Source organism: Marmota monax, unplaced genomic scaffold (assembly GCF_021218885.2).
Source record: "Marmota monax isolate L192 unplaced genomic scaffold, Marmota_monax_Labrador192_F-V1.1 WCK01_AAM20220418_F8-fsc00041, whole genome shotgun sequence".
Classification (NCBI taxonomy): Eukaryota; Metazoa; Chordata; class Mammalia; order Rodentia; family Sciuridae; genus Marmota; species Marmota monax.
The window spans coordinates 3,018,000-3,040,926 of NW_026695238.1; the positions used below are offsets into that span (position 1 = coordinate 3,018,000).

General features: G+C 48.2%; 1 protein-coding gene, 1 long non-coding RNA gene and 1 pseudogene across 9 annotated transcripts; 1 reads left to right on the forward strand and 2 right to left on the reverse strand.

Moving 5' to 3' along the window:
• Positions 1-366: 366 nt before the first annotated feature.
• Positions 367-11,294, reverse strand: LOC124089572 (uncharacterized). 2 transcript variants are annotated; one of them, XR_009226284.1, is made up of 2 exons: positions 11,159-11,294; positions 367-1,227 (listed from the first exon to the last, which is right to left on the reverse strand). It is a non-coding gene; the product is annotated as an uncharacterized LOC124089572 (long non-coding RNA). The 2 variants fall into 2 exon arrangements; XR_006850797.2 differs by lacking the exon at positions 367-1,227 and adding an exon at positions 10,068-10,635 and having other exon boundaries at positions 11,159-11,271.
• On the forward strand, positions 5,328-19,514 carry Catip (ciliogenesis associated TTC17 interacting protein). 7 transcript variants are annotated; one of them, XM_058577461.1, is made up of 10 exons: positions 5,370-5,443; positions 5,613-5,705; positions 5,967-6,167; positions 6,439-6,494; positions 7,150-7,236; positions 7,423-7,590; positions 8,911-9,035; positions 10,450-10,526; positions 10,847-10,935; positions 19,391-19,514. In XM_058577461.1, the coding sequence occupies exons 1-10, from the start codon at positions 5,419-5,421 to the stop codon at positions 19,406-19,408; spliced, it is 939 nt and encodes a 312-aa protein (XP_058433444.1). In that variant the 5' UTR covers positions 5,370-5,418; the 3' UTR covers positions 19,409-19,514. The 7 variants fall into 7 exon arrangements, with proteins under 7 accessions (XP_046295662.1, XP_046295663.1, XP_046295661.1 ...); XM_046439708.2 differs by lacking the exon at positions 19,391-19,514 and adding an exon at positions 11,129-11,431; XM_046439706.2 differs by lacking the exon at positions 19,391-19,514 and having other exon boundaries at positions 5,328-5,443; positions 5,622-5,705; positions 10,847-17,082.
• Positions 19,432-21,417, reverse strand: LOC124089561 (oxysterol-binding protein-related protein 9-like; annotated as a pseudogene).
• Between the last annotated feature and the right edge of the window lie 1,510 nt (positions 21,418-22,927).

Consider the following 22,927-nt stretch of genomic DNA (forward strand, 5'->3'; position numbering starts at 1 on the left):
GGACCACAGGGCAGGGTGGTGGGGGGCGTGACTACACATGATCACAGCACTTCAAGGGCACAGCCTTTTTTTTTTTTTTGTACCAGGGATTGAACCCAGAGGTGCTTAACCACTGAACCACAGGGCCTCGCTAAATTGTTGAGGCTGGTCTCCAACTTGAAATCCTCCTGCCTCAGCCTCCTGAGTTGCTGGGATTACAGGAGTGAACCACCACACCTGGCTCTAGCCTGTCTTTACACCGCTGTGAAAAGAAAGATCCAGACTGCAGCTCCACGCCTTAATTGAATACCTGTCTCTAATTAAACTTTAGCATCATCTTTGTATTTCTCTTTGGGGCCAATATTTACTTTTGACAAGTGACACTAATTTGATTGTAGATATTCATTGAAATGGGAAAACAAAAGAAAAAGTGAAACTTGGCTATGGCCAAACTGAAGGTAGGAATGAAGACAGGAAGCACTGGCTTAGTGACACACGTTCTTGGCCAGCCTAGAGCACAGATTCCCCCCTGGTCATAGTTCAGCCCCCTCTTAGGATCCCTCACCCCAGGCCAGGGACCCTGGCACTGGCTCTGGCCGTCCTGAGTCAGGCTGGGTTGGGATGGGCCACAGTCTTTGCCTCCTAGAGAAGGTGGCTCTGTGTACTCAGGGACGTGTCTGGCTTGCTGCTCTCTGGGCAGGTGAGGACCAGGCTCTGGACTCTGCAGGTCACTCTGGGGATGCTCAGCTTCACATCTTCAAAGAGCCTTTGGTGGCGGGTCTCTGGGCTGGTGAACACTTTCCCAGGGCCTGGGACCTCTCCCACCTGGCTGTCTGTCCTGAAGGATGGAAGATGCGTGCCTCTCCTGAAGCTGGCACTGCCCAGTAACAATCACACCGCGTGTACCTGCTTATAGGACAACAGGTGTCACTCACCTTCAAGGCCTGGTACCAGTCCTAGTTCTGTCACTCAGCCTCCCAGTGACCACGGGCAGGTCAATTCCCTGTCCTGTTTCTTCACTTTTCAGTGGAGAGGACACAGTGAGTTAGAATCCTTTTAGGTACAAGTGTCAAACACTCAATACAGAGTAGCTTAACCCGAAAGGAGAATCTGGAGAGGAACAGCCTCCTGACTGCTCAGGTGGGAAAGCAAAACGTGGAGAAGCGCAGGTGGATCCAGGGATTCAGAGTGTCTTCCTTCAGCTCTGCTTTCTTCTCCATTAGTGTCACCCTCTGTCAGGCGTTCTCCCTGCAGTGGAAAGACGCTAAGTTACAGCCTTACAGGACTCTACTTCACCACACCATGCAGAACCTCCAAGAGTCCCAGGGCTTGAGTTTCACTGCTCCAGCTTGGGTCATGGGCCCAACGCTGAAGGAATCATAGACCTTAGGAGAATGGGCTTCTCTCATTGTCCAGGACAGGTCATCTGACCACATCCACAGGGACTGCATCAGCCCCACTGTGCCACACTGAACCAGAGGTCAGGGGCAAAGGAAGAAGGGGTCTGATCTAGAAATGATGCAAGATAGCGAAATCATAAATCTTCATTCAAATTCCATTTATCAATGGGCTTGGTGGTTCATGCCTGAAATCCCAGCAACCCAGGAGGCTGAGGCAGGAGGATCACAAGTTTGAGACCAACCTCAGCAATTTAGCAAGGCCCTGAGCAACTTAGTAAGACCCTGTCTCAAAATAAAAAAAAAAATTAAAAGTGCTTGGGGATGGAACTCGGTAGTAAAGAGCACCCGGGTTCAATATCCAGGACCCACCTTTAAAAAAAAAAAATCATGCCACCTATCAGAGGCTATTATGAGGATCAGATGGGGAGAGGCATATGAAGTCACTCTGAAAAAAATGCTACATCAGATTTCTGGTGCTATGATTAATTATAGAAGGGAAAAATTTAAATCCTATTTTTTTAATTGTCAGCTTTACTGAGATAGTCACATAACAGAAAATTCACCTTTTTAAGTATATAATTCAGTGGGTTTTAGTATATATAGAGTCTGTGATCATCACCATAATCTAATTTTACAACATTTTCCTTATTCCAAAAGAAACCCTGTCCCCATTTGACATCCTGCTCAGTTTCCACACCCCACCAAGACCCAGCGCTATGGAACTACTGACTACTGTCTGTCTCTACAGATTTGCCTTCTAGGCAGTTGATATATGGAATCAGACAATCTGTGCACTTTTTCTGGCCTCTTCTGTCCCACGTGTTTTCAAGGTTCATCCATGTTACCGCATTTAGCAGTACTGTGTTTCTAGCCACGTGAGGCTGAGGCAAGGGTAATCCATTGAGCCTTGTGGGCCAGCCTGCATAACATCTCAAAAAAAACAAAAAAGGAAAATAAAATTAAAAGCAATACATCATTCCTTTGTATAGCCAAACAACATTTTTTTAATGTGGGTATGCATTTAACATGTATATCCATTCGACAGTTTATCCATTTTTATCCATTCCACAGTTGAAGGGGAGTTGGGTTGTTTCTACTTTGGGTCCATTAGGATGGTCCATTAGGAACAATGTCGTAAACATTCGTGAGCATTTTTTTTTTTTAATGTTTTGTTACCAGGGATTGAACCTAGGGGTGCTTAACTCCTGAGCCACATCCCCAGCCCTTTCAATTTTTTTATTTTGAGATATGGTCTTGCTAAGTTGTTTTGAACCTGTGATCCTCCTGCCTCCCAAGCTTCTGGGATTGAAGGCATGTGCCACCATGCCTGGTGATGTACAAATTTTTCTATCGAAAATATTTTCAGTTCTCTTGGTGATATACTTAGAAGTAGAATTGCTGACTCTTTGAGGAACTGCCAGACTGCTTTCCAAAGCAGCTATAAGTTTCCTTAATATCACTGACCTTGCCTTATGTGAGGAGAGTTATTCAAAATTTACTTTGGTGCTGGGTGTGGCAGTACACGCCTGTAATCCCAGCCACTCAGTTGGCTGAGGCAGGAGGATTGCAAGTTTAAGGTGAGCCTCAGCAATTTAGGAGACCCTGTCTCAGTGAAAAAGAAAAAGGATTGGAGACGTAGTTCAGTGGTATGAACACCCACGGGTTCAATCCTCAGTATCATACACAAATTTTTTTTTCCTTTGGCTTTTAAAAATTTATACTCAGGGTTGGGGGTGTCATTCAGTGATAAACCACTTTCCTAGTATATTCAAGGGTCTGGATTTGATTCCCAGCACCACCAAAAATAATTAATACTACAAATAAAAATACTCAGCTTCTTAAAATGCAAATTTAAAAAAACATAAGTATTTTTTAAACTTTTAAACTTAGCAGTCATATTGTTCTAACTATAAGTCTGGCAAATGTTAATATTTTTTCTTTTCTCTTTGTTACCAGAGATTAAAACCAGGATTGCTTTACTACTGAGCCACATTCTTGGTGATTTTTATTTTTTATTTTGAGACAGGGTCTGGCTAAGTTGCTTAGGGCCTCACTAAATTGCTGAAGCTGGTCTCAAACTTTCAATCCTCCTGCCCCAGACTCCCCAGTCTCTGGGATTACAGGTGTACACCACCTACTTTTTATTTTTGAGACAGGGTCTTGTTAAATTACCGAGGCCAGGCGAGGTGGCACACACCTACAATCTCAGCAGCTTGGTAGGCTGAGGCAGGAGGATGGAGAATTCAAAAATAGCCCTCAGCAATTTAGTGAGACCCTGTCTCAAAATTAAAAATAGAAAGGGCTGGGGATGTGGCTCCATGGGTTCAATCCTCAGTACAATAAAATAGGCTTGCCTTGAACTTGTGATCCTTTGCCTCAGTCTCCCCAGTTGCTGGGATCTATGATCCAGTGTGGTATGTGCCACACTCTCCAGCTCTTTTTTAATCTTATAATGTTTGGTCCTTTTACAATCTCAGTAAGACTTTAAATAAAAGTCCAAGTCTAAATCAATTATTCAATTGAAGTATATATTTATTAATTTTCTTTTTATATACATACTTTTTTTAGTTGTAGTTAGACACAATATCTTTATTTTACTTATTTATTTTTATGTGGTGCTGAGGGTCAAACCCAGTGCCTCCCGCCTGCTAGGCGAGCACTCTACTGCTGAGCCACAACTCCAGCCCCTTAATTTTCTTTTTATTTATTTTTTATTTTTGCAGTACTGAGGACTGAACCTAGGGGCACTCCACCACTGAGCTACATATTCTTAGCTCCACTCCCTGTTTTGTTTCTATTTTTGTTTTTGTGGTACTGGGGATTGAAGCCAGGGTCTTGCGCATGCTAGGTAAGCACTCTTCCACTCAGCTATATCCTCAACCCCCCACCCCTTTTCTTATGTTTTGTTTTGAGTCAGAGTATCACTAATTTGGTCAGGCTGGCCTTGAACTTGCCATCCTTCTTCCTCAGCCTCCTGATTCACCGGGATTACAGGCATGCTCCACTATATCTAGCAAGAGTTCCTTGAATTGCCTCTGTAATTCCACTGATTTGGGAGGCTGAGGCAGGAGGATGGCAAGTTCAAGGCCAGCTGCATCAATTTAGCAACACCCTCTCTTAAAACTAAAATAAAGCTGGTTGGAGATATAGCTCAGAGATAGAGCGCCCATAGATTCAATCCCCAGTACAAAAAAATAAATAAATAAATAAATAAATAAAGGAAGGAAGAAAGAAAGAAAAAAAAAAAAAAACAAACATAGTTTAGCAATGCAGTCTTCTGTGGAGTATCCTTGTTCCCTCTCATGATCCAGGGGCTGACTGGGAGCCAGGGTTCGCTGACACTACCCAGCATCTAGAGAGAAGATCTTATGGCCTATCACTAGCCCAGGAAATCACACTCAAACTTCAAAGTATGGTTTCTACTGAAGACAAATGGTTTCACCTCTTTGTATGTAAAGTCAAACCTGGGCCAGGTGTGGTGGTGCACACCTGAAAACCAGTGGCTCAGGAGGATTAGGCAGGAGGATCACAAGTTCAAAGTCAGCCTTAGCAACTAGGGAGACCCTGTCTCAAAAAAAAAAAAAAAATGCTGGGGATGTGGCTGAGTGGTTAAGTGCCCGTGAGTTGTTATAAATAATAATAATAATAATTGTTATTTTTAATTAATAAAAGAATAATTATTAATTAATAAAAGAAAAACCTGATAAAATGAGGCATCACAAGCTGGGGGCCATCGTATTAGGACTACAACTTGCAGAGCTCTTTAGGCAACATGGAATTGGGTTCTGCGATTGTGAGACTCCTGGCCCACGGCCACAACTTCTGAAGTTCTTTAATGATCCATTTCTTCCCCTGCCTCTTAAGAATGTCAAATGCTCCCCCTGCTGGACAAAGCTTCAGGCTTGGGCTGAGCACCAGAGCCTGCGTGGTCAGACTTTTCCTCCAAGGTCAAGGTGTAGTGAAGGGGCCCTTTAAGAGGCGGCAGCTAGTCCGGTTGCCAGGGAGACGGCTGGACACAGACCCGCTGGCTGCAGACAGCATGTCTTCCAAAGTTCACTCCTCAGGTGGGACGAGGGCGGCTGGGTGGAAGCGGGTGGGGGCTCTTTTCCCTTACAAGCCCCTCCAGGGTCGTCCTGGTGGACTCAGTTCTTGGGGACAGAGGCTGGGACTGGGGGACTCCTGCCCGCCCCGCCCTTCTCCCCAGGGGTTGCCATCTTAGCCTCTCCCCCGCAGTCGCCAAAGGCAAGGACCACCGGCCCTCAGGCCAGGAGCGTCAGCCCCTCCCAGAGGCCAACGCTGAAGCCATCGACTTCCTCAACTCCCTCCGTGAGCCCAGACAGGGGCGAGGGGACCGAGTCTGGGAGGAGGCAAGGGGACAGGCCCGGACGGTCCCCACCTCTGTCAGCTCCGTTCTCCTAGAACTAAAATGGGCGCAAGGCCTGTTGGCTGACGTTGGAGGGATGCGAGGGGGAGAGGGGTCTTCAGCCCCGGCTCCTGCGGACGGCAGTGGGGAGGCGGCAGGGGGGAGGCGGGACAAGCTGTGAGGACTCCAGGGCTGATCAGTCCCCACCCGCCGCCCCACCCAAGAGCCCGAGGAGCTGCAGATGCTCTTCTTCTCTGAGACTCTGGCCATGGTCTCCGACACCGGAGAGCCTCGGGGAGAACTGACCATCGAGGTGCAGAGAGGGAAATACAGGGACGAAATGAGCATCATGTCCCAGTGCATCCTCGTGCACGCCTTTAGCCACGGCCTCCTGGATAAAACCGTCTGTGGAAACTCGCTCCTGGGTAGGGTTCCGGCTGCTGATGTCACCCCATCCTTCCAACCCCGCCACCCCTTCCATTCCCAGCCTCTTTATTCAGGACCTACCTCTTGATGAGACATGGGGGAGGGGCCACTGGGCGGTTATTCACAGACACAGGAGCAGCACTGACCCACCCCCTAGTTTTCCTGGGGCCACATCACACCTAGTCCTCCAGCCTGGGCCCACCCTCCTTCCCTTCCTTCCATCTTGGGCCCATGTCTCCTGTGACATTAAAGTTTGTACCTGCACCCCAGGCTATCTCTCCCAGACTTTGGAGACCATGGAACAACATAGTCGAGAGTTCATCAAGGTACTTCCTGGGGTCCTGTGTCATGCCCCTGACTGACAATGAGAGAACAGAGAATCTGAGGGAAGGAGGGATCTCCCTCACCCTGTCCCCGCCGCCCCCCCCCACACACGCACACTTGAAAACCCACCCATCCAGGATGCTGAGGTCAGCTGTGGTGGCTGCTGAAGATGTCCTCCTGATGCACAAACTGAACCCAGCCCCACTTGGTTCTCCTCTAGCCTACAGCCCAGCATCTCCTGGAGGATCATGGGGGCTGGCCTTTCCCAGGGCCTAGCTGGTCCCTAGGATCTGTCACCATGTGGCCTCCAAACCCTCTGGCTCTGTGCTCCTCACCCCCAGCTTCGGCCCCCTCACTAACTTCTAGAACCTGCCATGACTGTCTACACAGTGGAAACCACTCATACCTAGAACAGTTCCACAGAGTCGTTCCCATGTTTTAAACCTGTGTTCTGAGGTGCCCTGCTTTTTAGCTAGTATCACACCATCCTATGGCTGCTGTTCATGAGCTTGGCCATATATGGAAGGATTTTCTGGTTGGTTGTATTTTAAATCAAAACCTTTAAATCTCAGTTTTCTCATTTATAAAGGAGAATAGACAGGTGACCTCTGGGGACCAAGGAGTCTCTGATTCTCCACCACATGATCTGACCCTTAGTTCCTCATCCTCCCCATGGAACACAAGATGAGTCTGCTGAAGCAGAATGACCAGCTGGCCATGACCAGAAGCATCAAGGAGGGTGAGGTAAGGGTGAGAGCCAGGTGGGCACCACCCTTCACCTCCTCCTCAGAACCACAAGCACAGAGCTGGTGGCGTGAGGCCAGGAGTCTAGACAGAGGACACCCCAAGGACCCACACCCATAAATGCTTTGCCCACCCTGCCATCCCCTTCCTGGCTGGCAGTTCTTGACCCAGATCTGTCCTGAGCAGGAAGTGAAGACTGGTGTGGCCTTCTTCCCCTTGCACTCAATTACTGGCTTCATCTCCGAAGCTGCCAACCTGGTGCTGTTGAGGTTGATGGCTCGAAGGCAGAAGGTCCCTCAAAATGCCCGCTTCCTGGCCTTGGACACTGAGGGCAAACTCTGCTACTCCACCTATGTGAGGGCAAGGGATTTGGCCTGGGGACAAACTAGAAGGGACATGAGGGATGCTGGGCTGGGGTGCAGGATAGCTATGGAGTGGAGAGGGAGTTGGGGTGGGGATAAATCAGGAGGGTGGGAATGAGATTTCTGAGGGCAAGAGAAAGCAAGAACTGATGTCAGGTGCTGGGGCGCATGCCTGTAATCCCAGCGGCTCAGGAGGCTCACAAATCCAAAGCTAGCCTCAGCAACTCAGTGAGGCCCTGAGCAATTTAGCAAGACCCTGTCTCAAAGACAAAAAAAAATAAATAAATAAAAAGGGCCGGGATGTGGCTCAATGGTAAAGCACCTTGGGTTCAAATCCCTGATACCAAACAAACAAACAAACAAAAACAAGATCAAGTGGAGGGGGGCAGGTGAAATGAGTTCTACAAAAAGTGGGAGCAGTTGAGCAAAACAACCTTTTGCAGAAAAGCCAGTCTTCAAAAGTCAGTACAGCAGAGGGATGCTTTTAAAGACATGTCATCCAGGGCCCAGCACATGCTAGACAAGCACTCCCCTGCACCCCCAACCCAAAGACACATCATTTTTTAGCTTGGAGAAATGCAGTTTTTCCCACTTACTTAAATATTAAGTGAGAGGGTTCCTTTTTTCTTTGATTTTGGCTAGAAGTTCACAACACACCTGGGACCTCCTGCACTACATGCTTTTACAGCTGCCCTCTGAACACACACTAGTTCCAGCAAGACACTTTGGGGGTGGATCTGTCTGTCTTTGACTGACCTCCTAAGTTACCTTCTGTCTTGTCCATCACAAGCACACAAGCAAGCGCGTGCCACAACTCCCATTTTCTTTGAAACACCTGTTTAATGTTAGCGCTCGACTCTCCATGGCAGCAGCTACATTGGTTTAAGTTTCAACTGTGATAAGGCAGGCTGCCAGCAGCTGCGTGGCCTGAGGCCATCACAGATCTGTCCTGCCTCTCTCCTCACAGCCTTGCTACTTCCCCAGTTGGCCCCCAAAGCTTGCATCTCCTCCTCGCCTTCCCCATACTGACTGACCCTCATCCCTATAACAGAATCTGCCAACCACAACACTTGGCACAAAGATGGCATGGCAGGGGCCAGGGGCCAGCTGAAGCTGGTTCTCTGGGAGAAGGCCCAAGTTACCTGGGGGTTACAACTCAAATCTTGTGGCACCTGACGGTGTGGACAGCCAAGAGTTGCTAATCACTGGTGAACAAGGAAAAAAGGAGGAGGAGGAGGAAGGATCAGGCTGAGAGCGGGGAGACCCTGGTGGCACCCACCTCACCACCCTCCCTTCGTTTTGGCTGCTGCAGCAAGCCCTGGGCTTCCAGAACATCCAGGTGGGCCACCAGCAGTCCGAGGTGTTCATTGTGGAGCACACCGTGCACTCCAACGAGGGTATCCCCATGTCCTGGCAGTTCTACATGCTCTGTGATGGGTGAGCCTTCTCAGGGGTGGACAGTGTCATAGACAAGTTTGGTGCTCAATGATGGGGAAGGGACACGGGCTGGGGATGGAGCAAAGGAGAGACTACATATTCCTGGGGACACCTCCAGTAAGAGTTGTCTTTGAGATCCCAGTGTCCCCTCCACGCCACTCACCCTTTCTTCATTCATGGGCTCCTTCTCCGATGCTCACAGTGCCTCCCAGAACTTCCCACAAATAACCCCAACTGGCTGAGGAAGGAAATGCCAGCCCTGCAGAGCCTATTAGCTAAGGCAGTGGCCGTAGTCGAGGGGAATATTGAGGACACCAGGGTTTTAACTCGACACTTGATTGAATCGGTGCTGGAGCACCCTTGGCATACCACCAAGTGGTCACCAGCAGAGCACTGACACTGAGAAAAACTCATGTGGGGGAGAATAATTTCTTTCTTGAAATTTCAGAAGTATTGATCTAGAAACTTCACTGAAAAAAAGTGATCAATATTTTTGGCTTTCCTTAGTTCATAACTTTTCGTATGTTTCTTTGTATATGTCACCTATGAAGGAGGAGGTGTTTTTTGTTTTGTTTTGTGCTTATACCTTTGAAAGTCTAAGTCTTTTCTTATTGACTTTTTCTTTTTTTAATACCAGGGATTGCTCTACTTCTGAGCTACATCCCCAACCCTTTTATTTTGAGACAGAGTCTCATTAAGTTGCCCAGGTTGACTCAAACTTGTGATCCTCTTGCCTCAGCATCCCGAGTAGCTGGGTTACAGGCATGCACCACAGCACTTGGCTTTTCCATTTACTTATTTTCTATTTATTTCTATTTATTTATTTATTTTTGGGCATCCCTGGGTGGGCTCCATTCACTTATTTTTTAAAAACAGGCACCTGACCCTTCCAAGCCCTGGGCAATTATTTGGAACAGGGAACTCAAAAAGATAAGAGAGAAAGTAGAATTAAATAGAAAAAGGAGCATTCTCAAGGGGGCATTGTGGTTTCTTAGCCAGCTCGGGCTGCCATAACGAAGTGCCACAGGCTGGTTGACTTAAGCAAGAGGAATTTATTTCCTCACAGTTGTGAAGGCTGAAGTCCAAGGTCACCATGCCAGAAGTTGGTTTCTGGTGAGGACTCCCTTCCTGGCTTGTAGATACCTGCCTTCTGGCTGTGTCTTCATGGGCCTTTCTTCCATGTGTGGGTGAATAGAACTCTCCCGTGTCCCTTCTTGTTCTTATAAGGATGTCAATCCTATCTGATTAGGGACCCCTTGAGACCTTATTTAACCATATGACCTCCCTAAAAGCCCTCTCTCTAAATACCATCACACTGGGGCTCAGAACTACAACTTAGTGCTAGTTCCTTCCTGTCCCCAGCAGGTGGTCCAGGAAGGCCCACTCCCTCACCTTCTTCTGTGTTGCCTTCCAGGCACCTGGCTAAGAGGATCCAGGTGGGCTCCCCTGGGTACTGCATCATCACCAAGATGCCCATCTTGAGGAAGGAGGGTAAGTAGAGCCCAGGCCCAAGGCAGCTGGTGGGAGAGGGGAGGAAAGGGGAAGGCAACCAGGATCTGCAGGGTTTGGCCAGCACACTCCACGTGGGATGGGACCGAGCCTGGAAACCAGAGGAGAAACTCTGTCCTCCTGCCCCTGACCCAAGGCAGTTAGGGGCGGGCGTCTTTTGCTAGGAACCCCTCGCAGCAACTCTGCCCTGTGGGCAGAATCCGAGGTTGGTCCTGAGCTTTCTAGTTGACAACGGGAATCCTCTGGGTATCCAAGAAGGTTGGGGTGGGGGTAAGCAGCCTTCCTCCTCCCTCCCCGTCCAGATGTCATAGAGCCAAAACCTGTGTTTGAGAAGAAACCCCTGGAGTGGGAGGAGGACCTGGAGCTCTACTCTAAGTTCCTGGAGAGGAAGGTAAGGAGCCGCAGCGGCCAGTCGGGGGTCCCCCCACCCCGGGCCATGAACCCCCCATTACCGATCTCCCTGTCCCTCCCTCCTTTCCCCCTGCCCCCTCTCGGCTCTGAACCGCACACCCTGGGGGCCCTGCTGGGAGCGGGTGGGGGCTCCTGGCGCGGGTCCCCGGCTCCGACCCGGGCCTCCCCGCCAGGAGGAGCTGCGACTGAGCCACGCCAGCTACCTGCGGCAGCACCCCGAGGCGCAGGCGCTCGTCTCCGACTTCCTGCTCTTCCTGCTGCTGCGCCAGCCCCAGGACGTGGTCACCTTCGCCGCCGAGTACTTCGGCCCTTTTGCGGCAAACCGCCCGCCCTCACCGCCCTTGCGCTCCTCCCACAGGCCCAGCCCTTTCCGCTCGCCGGACCCGGGGGACGCCGCGGGCTCGGGGGCGGGCTGGGCGCACTAGGCTGGCGGGGACCCAGCGGGAAGCGGGGGCGTCGCGGCGGGGCCCCTCGGGGACGCGGGCTGGTCCCGCCCCGGGCGGGCGCGCCGGCCCAGCTGCGGCTTTTGTGGGAATAAACGGGGCGCTCCCGGCGCCGCTGGGCCAGCAGGGACTCCCCCTGGCCCGCGCCTGGTGCCTTTGACCCCACGAGTGGAGCGAGTTTCAGTCTTTCCTCCTAGATGCCGGGCGCATTGTTATCCCCATTTCGCAGATAAGAAAATAGAAGCCTAGCGACTCTTAGAGTTGGCGCGGGAAGCAGGGTGAACCTGGACACTGCTCTTGAAAGCCCGCGCTCTGAGTCTCCAGGTAGCAGACTTGGAGGGGCGGGGTCCTTGGCGCTCAGAATCCTTCTGGATCCCACTAAGCACAGTCGCCCGCCCCAGGAGGGTCTTGAAACACACCTGGCCTCGCTCTACGCCTTTGTGCTCTATCGTCTCCGTGTCCCCACCCACACACAGGAACCCTCAAACGGCGGGGGATCCACAGGCACTGGCTCTCACTAAGTTGCTGAGGTTGGCTTTGAACTTGCAATCCTCCTGCCTCAGCCTCCCGAGCTACTGGGATTACAGGCAGGCACCACTGTGCCAGGCTCGAGGTAGGGGACATGTAAGGTTTTCCAGACAGAGAAAATGGCATGAGCAGAGGGTACCAGCAGGAGAGTGGAACACATCCCACACCACCTTCTGGTAGAAATGGTCTGTGCCTGTGATGTCCAGCAAGGAAGCCACTAGCCAGTATGGGCGTTCTGTACTGGAAATGTGGCCAGTGTGACCAAAGAATTGGAGTTTTACTTTTGATTTAAATTAACTTTCAAGATAGAGTGGCTTCCATATCGGAAGCATAGCTCTAGAGAAGAAATTCTTACCCCAGCTGGAAGTCAGCCCAACAAATACTGCCTCCCTTCACAGACTAGGATTATTCTGGGAACTGGGAGGTCAGCAGTGATAAGACACAGTCCCTGTCATCATGGAGCTTACAGGTAATGTGGGGAGATGGACCCCCCTCCAAAAAAAAAGCATTATTTCTTATGACGTTTCAGACATTTAAAAGCTGAGTCATGGGTAGAAAGTGACTCAGGGGGTTGGAGGATTGAGGGTGGGGACTTCAGGGAAGATCTCTCTAGTGTCTGAGTTGACCTAGGACCTAAATGATAAGGAGTCAGACTGAGGAAAAGCATTCTAGGCAGAGGGAACAGCAAGCACAAAGGCTCTGAGTACAGCATGTTGGGGAACAGAGCACGGAGGCCTGAGGACAATGGGAGCCATGAGTCATGGCGGGTTGGACAGGGCTGGCTCACCGCCAGGCTCCTAGGCCGCAGCAAGTACAAGTGGAGAACCAAGGCGGGCCTGAACACTCCCAGCTATATCCCCAGGCCCCCTGCAGTCGCAGACACCCTGCAGGTGGAGGAAAGGTGAAGAGGCAACTTCCAGCCTCTCTGTCGAGCTCGCCTGCCTGCATTAGGGAACTTAGGAAGGAGAAGTCTGACCACTCCCTGCCTCCTCTGGGACATCCATTGCAAAAGTGGTTTATTTTTAGATCTTATAGTTTGTCCCAGAACTTCTATGACCCCTTCTTTTGCTCCATAATACCAAGAAATTTATAAATATCTCTCTCTCTCTCTCTCTCTCTCTCTCTCTCTTTCTCTCAGTACTGGGGATTGAAGCCAGGGATGCTCTACCAGTGAGACACCCCCCAGCCCTTTTACTTTTTTTATTTTGAGATAGGATCTCACTAAATTGCCCAGGATGGCCTTGAACTTGCAATCCTTTTGCTTCAACCTCTGACCATTTCCTGGGGGGGAAAAAAAAAACCACCTGTTGAGCCCATCTGGCCCAGCACCTGGGCATTCAGTGGTGGGCAAACAGGCCAGGACCCTGCAGGGCACAAGGAGCTCAGAAAGGGAGACACCCTCGTCATCCCGTGGACGAATGTGTAAGGGTAGATCACAGAAGGGGTAAGAAGGAAGCTGGGCGTGGGCTAAGGCAGGAGGATCACAAGTTCAAGGCCAGCCTGGGCAACTTAGTGAGAGCAGGCCCTAAATAAAATTAAAAGGGCTGGGGATGTATCTCAGTTGTACAGCACCCTGGGTTCAATCAGTGCCACAAAATAATAACAATAATAATAAATAAATAATAATTATTATTATTAGTTAATAAATAATAGCAAATAATAATTATAATGTTATTATTAAAATACTTTGTTATTATCATAAAGGGCTAAGAAGGGAACATATACATACAACATGGAAGTGTGCAATTCAAACTTGACCTCGTCTGAGAGTCCAGGGATCAAAGAGAAATAAATAGTAATCATAAGGTGTTGGGGTGTAACTTAGTGGTAGGGGACTTATCAAGCATGCATGAGGCCCTGGGCTCAATTCCACCACTGTAAGAAAATAAATAGTCCTGGTAATAAGCATGAGTCAACAATTCCTGTGATCACAGCATCCCTAGGAGGTGGGTTAGTCCACCTTCTGTTGCTCTAACAAAATGCCTGAGACTGAGTTATTAATAAGGAACAGAGGTAGTTGGCTGGTGGTTTGGAGGCTGGAAGAGCACCTGCATCTGCTTGGCGTCTGGTGAGGCCTTCTGGCCGCATCCTGACATCGCAGAGACCGCAGGCAGCCGCCCAATCTCTCTCTTCCTCTTTTTTGTGTTTGTCTTTGGGTGCGGGGGAGGGTGTGGTGCTGGGGACTAAACCCAAATTAAACCCAAAAGACGCTCTACCACTGAGCGACACCCCCATACACCCTCAGCCCTTTTTATTTTGAGGCAAAGTCCCACTAAGTTGTGGAGGCTGGCCTCCAATTTGCAATCCTCCTGCCTCAGCTTCCTGAGTAGCTAAGACTATCCTTTTTTTTTTATAGAAACCACTGCCCCTATCATGAGCGCCCCACCCTCAGGACCTCATGCTGTCCTAAAGGCCCTGCCTCCAAATGTGTTAACACTTGAACTTGGGCGCATTAAGTTCCTAACACATAAAATTTGGGAGGTACATTCACATCATAGCAGGGCAGGTTCTATTATATCTATTTTACAAATGAGGAAAAGGTCAAGGTCTGAGGCTACACAGAGCAGGGAGTTCAACCCAGAGTGTCCGGCTCCAGGGTTCATGAACTGAGCCATTCTGATAGAAAGACCCAAGTGGCTGCCTCACAGCAGAAAAGGGGCACCTCCTGCTTTAATAATCTAGAGCAGGCTTCACTGGACACTGCCTTTCCCCTTCCCCAGGTGCCTGGAAACTGCCTTCCTCTCTAGAGCATTGCCACCAAGAGCAGGGCATTGTGCCGAGAGAGCACACAACCTTGCCTGGGAGAGACCATGGAGGGCTTCCTGGAGGAGGCCACACCAGGCAAAGGTTGTGGAGGATGTTTCAAGAGAAAGCAGCTTAAGATAAGGCTAGGAGGTTGGAGGGTTGGGAGCACTGAACCTATGGGCTACTACAGGGCTCAGGATAAGCTGATGAAGAGGGAGGGAGCCTAACCAGCATGTGGCCTGCTGTCCCAGACACTGACTCTGGACGTGAGTGAGGCAAAGGCCTGGATGTCCACCTGTTTCTGCAAGTTTCCCTTCCCACAAGAAGCCTTGAAGAGAGCAGGTGAACTAAGAGCAGTGCTACAGGTAGAGCCTGACTCAGTCTGTTCAGTGCTGCTATAACAGATTGCCAGAGGTTGGGTGATTTACCAAGAGAAAAATGTATTTCTCACAGTTCTGGAACCTGGGAAGTCTAATGTCAGGGTGCTGGCATCTGTGGAAGGCCTTCTTGCTACATCACCCCATGGTAGAAGTCAAGAGGGAGAGGGGGAGAGAAAGAATGCAAAAAAAGATGAAGTTGGGGTCTCAAACCCTTTTATAATTGATACTAATTCATTCACAAGCCCCACGAGCTAAACACCTCCCAACACTGTTGCCATGGAGATTAAGTTTCCAGTGCAGGTTTTTTGGGGACCATATTCAAACCATAGCAGAGCCCTAAAGAAGAGTCTCTGGTATTTAACTAGACAACATTAAAACCAGGCTGGTAGTGCTTGGGAAGGTACAGACCTCGTCTTTGGACTCTCTGTCCGTTCTTCCCTTTATTAATCCTCTGGTTAAATCTGCAGTTCCCCTGAAACCAGCACGAAAAACCTGTTCCTGCTCAGTTTGATGGTTTCTCCATTTTGTTTTATGACGCATTGCATCAAGATTGTTCTCTACTGGGGCTGGGGCTGGGGCTCAGTGGTAGAGCGCTCGCCTAGCATGCATGAGGCACTGGTTTGATCCTCAGCAACACATAAAAGTAAAATAAAGTTGTGTCTACCGAAAACTAAAACATAAATATTAAAAAATTCTCTCTCTCTTAAAAAAATAAATAAATAAAGCTATTGTGTCCATCTACAACTAAAAAAGAAATTCTTTAACAGGAATTGTTCCCTACTATTTTAATCATCATAAATACCTCATGTTTGAGATCTTGGCAAGGCTTTGGTGGCTGAATGAGTCCATTCTGGCTGCTATAAGAAAATACCTTAGGCTGGGCGTGGTGGTGCGTGCTATAATCCCAGTGGCTTGGGAGGCTGAGGCAGGAGGATCTCAAGTTCAAAGCCAGCCTCAGTAATTTAGCAAGGCCCTAAGCCACTCAGGGAGACCCTGTCTCTAAATATTAAAAATCTGGGGCTGAGGCTCAGTGGGTAAGCACCCCTAGGCTCAACCCTGGTATCAAAAAAAAAAAAAAAACTGCGTAATTATAAACAACAAATTTATTGCTGACAGTTCTGAAGGCCAAGAAGCACAGACTGAGGCGATAGCAGGTGTAATGTTTGGGGAACGTCTTCTGTGGGGCTGAAGGGCAAACAAGTCCCCTCAATCTCTCATACAAGGGCACAAATCCCTTGTAAATGGAGCCTCATGACCTGATCCCTCCCAGAGGCTTCGTCTCCTATTGATTGGTTTTGTTGGATTTTGTTTTGTGGACCTGGGGAGTGGACCCAGGAGCACTCTACCACGGAGCTACTCCCCAGCCCTTTTCATTTTTTTATTTAGAGACAAAGTCTTAAGAGTCTGAGGTCAACCTTGAACTTGCAGTCCTCCTGCCTCAGCCTCCTGAGTTGCTGGGATTATAGGTTTCACCACTGCACTCAGCAGGAGCTAGGTTTTAAAATATAAATTTTGTGGGGACACAAACATTTAGACAATAACAGTGGGGAAACCTGAGAATCAACTATTAGGAGCACCAATGTGTGTAACATTTGGCATTCCAAAGAACTGACACTGACTGACAACATTTTGGAACTCAGGACTGGGGGTGTAGCTCAGTGGTAGAGCACTTGCCTAGCATGCAGGCAGCCTCAGATTCCACCCCCAAACACAGCCCCTCCAGAATTATTTTTTTAATTTATTTTTTAGTTTTAGGTGGACACGATATCTTTTTTTTTTTTTAATGTGGTGCTGAGGATCGAACTCAGTGCTCCGCGCATGCCAGGCGAGCACACCACCACTTGAGCCACGTTTCCAGCCCCGCCAAAAACTATTTTTTAAGGCTGAATAATATTCCATTTTGTGTATATACCACATTGTATGTTTATCTTGTCATCTGTTAATGGACACTTAGGCAGTTTCCACCTTTTGGCTGCTGTGAACAATGTTGTCAAGAGTATTGATGAAAGAATGTCCCCCCCCACATTTTTTTTTTTTTGGTACCAGGGATTGAACTCAAGTGCACTTAACCAACTGAGACACATCCCCAGCCCTTTTTATTTATTTATTTTTTATTTAGAAACAGAGTCTGGCTAAGTTGCTTAGGGCGTCACTAAATTGCTGAAGTTGGCATGCACCACCATACCCAGCTGTGTCCCTGTTTTCAATACAACCAGGATAGTGACATTGACACGATCCCATTGATCATTTTCAGGTGCCCTTCTTTTTCTTATATTCATGTGTGCGTGCTTGCGTGTGTGTGTGTGTGTGCGTGTGTGCGTGTGCGTGTGTGCATGCCCACATGTGGGTGTAGCGGTTCTGTGCAGTTCTGCCATGTGTGGTTTCGGTATCCACCACAACAGTGAAGAATCTGAATGGCTCCAACACCACAGGATCCCACAAGTCACTCTTGTAACCACATCCATCCCACCTCACCCATCCCTAACCCCTGGCAACCACTAATCTGATCTTCATTTCTAAGATCTTGTCATTGCAACATGTCATTTAAATAGAACAATAATACAGAATATAACTGTTTTTTATTTGTTTCGTTTTCTGCTACCCACTGAACTACATCTCCAGTCCTTTTGTTTGTTTTGAGAAAGGATCCTGCTAGGTTGCTGAGATTCTCCCTAAATTGCTGAGACTGGCCTCCAACTTGTGATCTTTCTTCCTCAGCCTTCCCAGTTGCTGGGATTACAAGTGTGGGCCTGAACTGCACAGAACCAGCAACATTTTGAGATTGGCTTGTGTGTGTGTGTGTGTGTGTGTGTGGTCCTGGGGATTGGACCCAAGATGTTCCACAAGCCAGGCAAGCACTCTACCACTGAACTATACCCCAAGCCCTTTTTAATTTTTATTTTGAGATAGCATCAAGGCTGGCCTCAAATTTCCAGTCCTCCTGCCTCAGCCTCTCAAACAACTCCGAATTACAGGAGTGTACCACTGCATCTAGCTATTTTTTAAAAAATACTTTTTAGTTGTAGTTGAACACAGCATCTTTATTTTATTTATTTGTGTTTAAATAAATAAATGTGCAAGGCAAATGCTCGGCCGCTGAGCCACAGCCCCAGCCCCTAGCTATTTTTCATTCAGTACAATTTCCTGGAGATTTATCAAAGTTATTATCAATACTTTGTTTCTTTTATTGTTGAGTAGTAGTCCATGGTATGCATGTACTACAGCTTATTTAGCCATTCATCTGTTAATGAACATCTGAAATAATTACCATTTGGGGTTATGACAAATAAAGTTCCTATAAACATTTATGTACAGGGCTTTATGTGTGTGTGGACATAAGTTTCAGTTTCTGGGATAAATGCCCAGCGGTGTATCCTGGCATGGTAAGGCGTACCGTGGTTTGGCTAACCATCCACCTGTCGAAGGACATCTGGGTTGCTTCCAGCTTGGGCTATTATAAATGAAGCTGCTGTAAACATTTGTGCATAAATTTTTTCCCACATCGTACTGAGGATTAAACCCAGGGACTCTCTGCCACTGAGCTATATCTGCATCCCCCCCCCTTTTTTTTCTTATTGGCACCAGGATTGAACCCAGGGGTGCTTAACCACTGAGGCACATCCTCAGCCCTTTTGTTTAATTCTGAGAGATGAGCTGGGAATGTGGCTCAGTGGTACAGTGCTTGCCTGGCATACATGAAGCCCTGGGTTTAAAAAAAAAAAAATGAGAGAGAGAGTCTCACTAAATTGGCATACATGAACCCTTAGCACTGCAAAAAAAAAAAAAGTAAATGAGACCGAGTCTCACTAAGTTGCTGAGGACCTTGCTAAGCTGCTGGACCTCAAATTTTCAATCCTCCTGCCTCAGCCTCTGGAGTATCTGGGATTAAGGCACGTACCACCATGCCTGACCGCCCCAGCCCTTTTAAATTTATTTTAGAGGCAGGATCTTGCCAAGTTGCCCAAGTTGGCCTTGAACTTGTGGTACTCCTGCCTCAGTCTCATGAGTAGCAAGGATTAACAGGAGTGTCCCACCTGACCTGGTTGGTCATGATTTTAATTTGCATTTCCCTAAGGAATGATAATGTTGAACATCTTTTCATGTATTTTTTTGCCATCTGTACATCCTCTTTGGTGAAGTGACTGTTCATGATTTTTAAAAAATTATTTATTTATTTGTTTGTATGTGGTGCTGAGGATTGAACATGCAAGGCAAGCCCTTGTATGTGGCCCTCTACCACTGAACCACAACCCCAGCCCCTGCTCATGATTTTTGCTCACTTCTGTTGGAATTTTTAAAAAATATTTGGGGTTTTTTTTTTGTTTTTTTTTTTTTTTAGTTGTTGGTGGACCAATAACCTTTTATTTTGATGTGATGCCGAGGATCAAACCGAGTGCCTCACACAAGCTAGGCAAGCGCTCTACGACCCGCCCTGTCACCGGGTGCAGACCCGTGTCCCAGCCTACTGCCTCGCAGCACCAAGACGGTTCAGGAATGGCTCATCACAAACCCAGCCTCCTCCATCTTCACGGAAGAACCTTGTCTCCCCCTGAGTTTCCTTCTCCTTCCTTCCTCCGGCTCCTGCTCTTCGTCTTTCTTCAAGTCTGTGCTTTGCTTCAGTTGCTGCATCCACGTCTCTGTTTTTTAAACCGAAAGTGACATCCTTCCAAAGGCAGCGGGACTCATATTCATTCTGATCTTCCAACTTCCTCACTTTCTTCTCGATTACAGGCAACTTCTTGGTATCTACAAAGACCGCATTTCCTCGGTTGCGTATTTTGCATACATGACACTGTTCCATTCCCCCTTCCAATTGAGCAAAAAGACTTCTTGTCATTTGGAGAAAAAAAATCTCAGCAGTAATTCTGTGTTTCTTACCTCCATAGAAAGGTTTGGTGTGGACGACGATATTTGCACTATAGCCAGTTTGGGAACAATTAATATTGCATCTCCTCCTAGTTCCACGCAGGGCACTGTGAGCGTAGACCTTCCTTAACCATTGGAGAATGTGAGAATGTAATGCTCATCATAGTCTAGCCATGAGACCCAGCCTCGCCCTATGTTGTGCACCCCAGTGGACACCCCAAGGAATGTTGATTTAGTCCAGATCTGAGCATTGAGTTGGATTTTCTTGTTAAAACATTCAGCATAAAAGGCTGAAAAGGGTGGATGATGGAAACCTGCACAGCCGCGGATGTTACACTGCTTTTGGAAACCCAGGGAACGGGTCCTTCTGAAACTAGCTCCGTGTTCTCTTCAGTGTCATTTGGTAATGTCCAGTGACACTGAAAGATCTCACCCAAAATGGGGTTGTATGGCTTTTTGGCAACCGATCCTTTCCTTCCTGCATGAAAGGTGGAGAGGTACCATTTCACAACCTGAACTGTTCGATCCCTGGGATCTTTCTGGTCACGAATGCTCACCACCAGGTCCGGATGTGCAAAAGAGTCTGCGTACATTTCTAAAAGAGATCTTCTTTCAAGAATAAATGATGGAAGAACTACCTGAGGAAGATCCATTCGGAGCCTAACCTGTGACGAGAGGTGCATGATAACACTGACCCTGCTGCCTCCCCGTCACCGTCTCTATCGTCCTGTGAATCAAAAAGATCAGCACCACTTGTACCATTGGACATGAAGAATTCAGTGATTCTGTGGTATCTGGGGCTGTAGACTATTTCCCGAACTGCTGTGTGTCAAGACGGAGGCAGAACCAGAAGAATCTATTAAGCACTTTGGGGATGAGCCACCCCATGGAATCCATCGGCCTCATAGAATTCCTCTTCACTGCTAGAGTAAGAGAACTCTGGGACTGTGTTTGGAGACAAGGTGACATGACTTGGAGAAGTCAGACTGCTACTAGGTGGTGAATGCCCACTGCCTGTGCTATCTGGTGTTGGAGTCTGATGATGTCCCAAGGTAGCTAACCCAGGTCCCACGGGTAAGGAAGACGGACGCTGAGCTGGTTCTGGAGGTAAGACAGTCTGGGATGGCACCGTGCTGCTACAGGTTCCCAGGAACTGGGTTGACATATTGCATCCACAGGATTAACAGCACTGATAATTCCATCTGCGTGCTTCTCGGCATTACCCTGGTCTTTAGCAATCTGCAGTAACACAATGCAGTGTTTAATAGACTCTGCCTTGCTCTTTGTTGTTTCTTTGAGAGTTTCAATTTTCTTTCTCTGTTCATCATCTTTACAGTTTTGAAGCTTGTCATCTAAAAGCGTTAGTTGTTCTATCAAGATTTGTAGGTCAGCATCTGCCTCTGTTAGTTTCTTGTCAAAGTCTTGGACACAAGGAACAAATCCTGAATCCAAACCCCCAAAGGGTCTACTCACTCCGCAAGTGGCCAGCAAGAAAGCCATTTGCCGAGGCCCCTCAGTGCCTCCGGGGGCAGGAGCGGGGGCTGCTCCAGCACACCCTTCTTCTACTCCTGGATCAGATCCTGAGAGTTAAGTTCTAAGAGATTTTTATCTACTGTGATAATAGTCCCTTGCCCTGTGATTTGCAAACATTATCTACAAATCTTTATCTCCTTGTTTTGTTTTGTTTTTCTTTGTACCAGGGGTTTAACCCAGGGGCACTTAACCACTAAGCCGCATCCCCAGCCCTTTATTATATATCATGTAGAGACAGGGCCTTGCTGAGTTGTTAGGGTCTTGCTAAATTGCTGAGGCTGGCTTTGACCTCGAGATCCTCCTGCCTCAGCCTCCAGAGCCGCTGGGATTACAGGTGTGCCCCACCACGCCCAGCTTTATCTGGTCTTTTAATCATTTTAACAGGGTCTCTCATTGAACAGAAGATTTCAATTTGAAATAAAAGGTTTTAATTTGAAAATGTCTTTAATTTTTTTTTAATATTTATTTTTTAGTTATCGGCAGACACAACATCTCTGTTTTGTATGTGGTGCTGAGGATCGAACCTGGGCCGCACGCATGCCAGGCGAGCACGCTACCGCTTGAGCCACATCCCCAGCCCAGTCTTTAATTTTTATCTGAGGTTCAATTCATCTGTTTTCCCCTCATGGATCAGGCTTTTTGGTGATCAAGTCCAGGAAGCCCTCATTTGGTTCTAGATCTGAAACATTTCTCCTGCTTCTTTTCTTAAAACTCTGATAGTTGCATACTGACATTTAAGTCTGTGACCCATTTTGAGTGAACTGAGAATTATGAAATTTCACCTGAACTGGGCAGGGGTTGATATTCAGCACCACCCCCAGATTCTGGGGACATCTCTGTAGATTTCTGCCGCTCTTCTAGAACTTCTGCTCTCTGAGTCTCTGCCCAGGATCTCTGCTCTTGACCATGGCACAGACCCCCTGTTCTGTAACTTAGAGGTTGTGAGGGACACTGATCAATGGATGATCAGTTACATTTACTGAGTTCCTAGCTGTTGGAAAGCCGCCCCCCCACCACCAAATACACAGACAGGAAGTCTCCCAGTCCCAGCCCGCCAAGCCCACAGGAGCCCGGGTTGGTGATTGGGAAATGTGTGCAGACCTCAGGGGCCAGGATGATGTGGTACCTTGTGCAATAGGATTGCGTGGTGACAAGCCATGAGGGTGCCGTGTCCCCTGGACCCATTCCTCTCCCCTGTCCCCACACTGCCATCTCTCCAGTTCCTCTAGCCTGCCCCGTCATTGAGATGCCAGGAAATTGGCTCCCCACTCTCACCTTGGGTTCCCAGGCGTCATCTAAAGGGTTGGACTCAATATGGGAGTAAATCCTATTCTAGATCAACTCTGGGCCTAAAAATCTCTGAAAGAGGGTCACTTTGTTTCCTTCCTCTCCACACTTCTGACACCACGTGGGGTGTTCTCCCATGTAACTGAACTCTGACCCTAACTACCTGGAGTTAACACAAGCCCCACAAGTT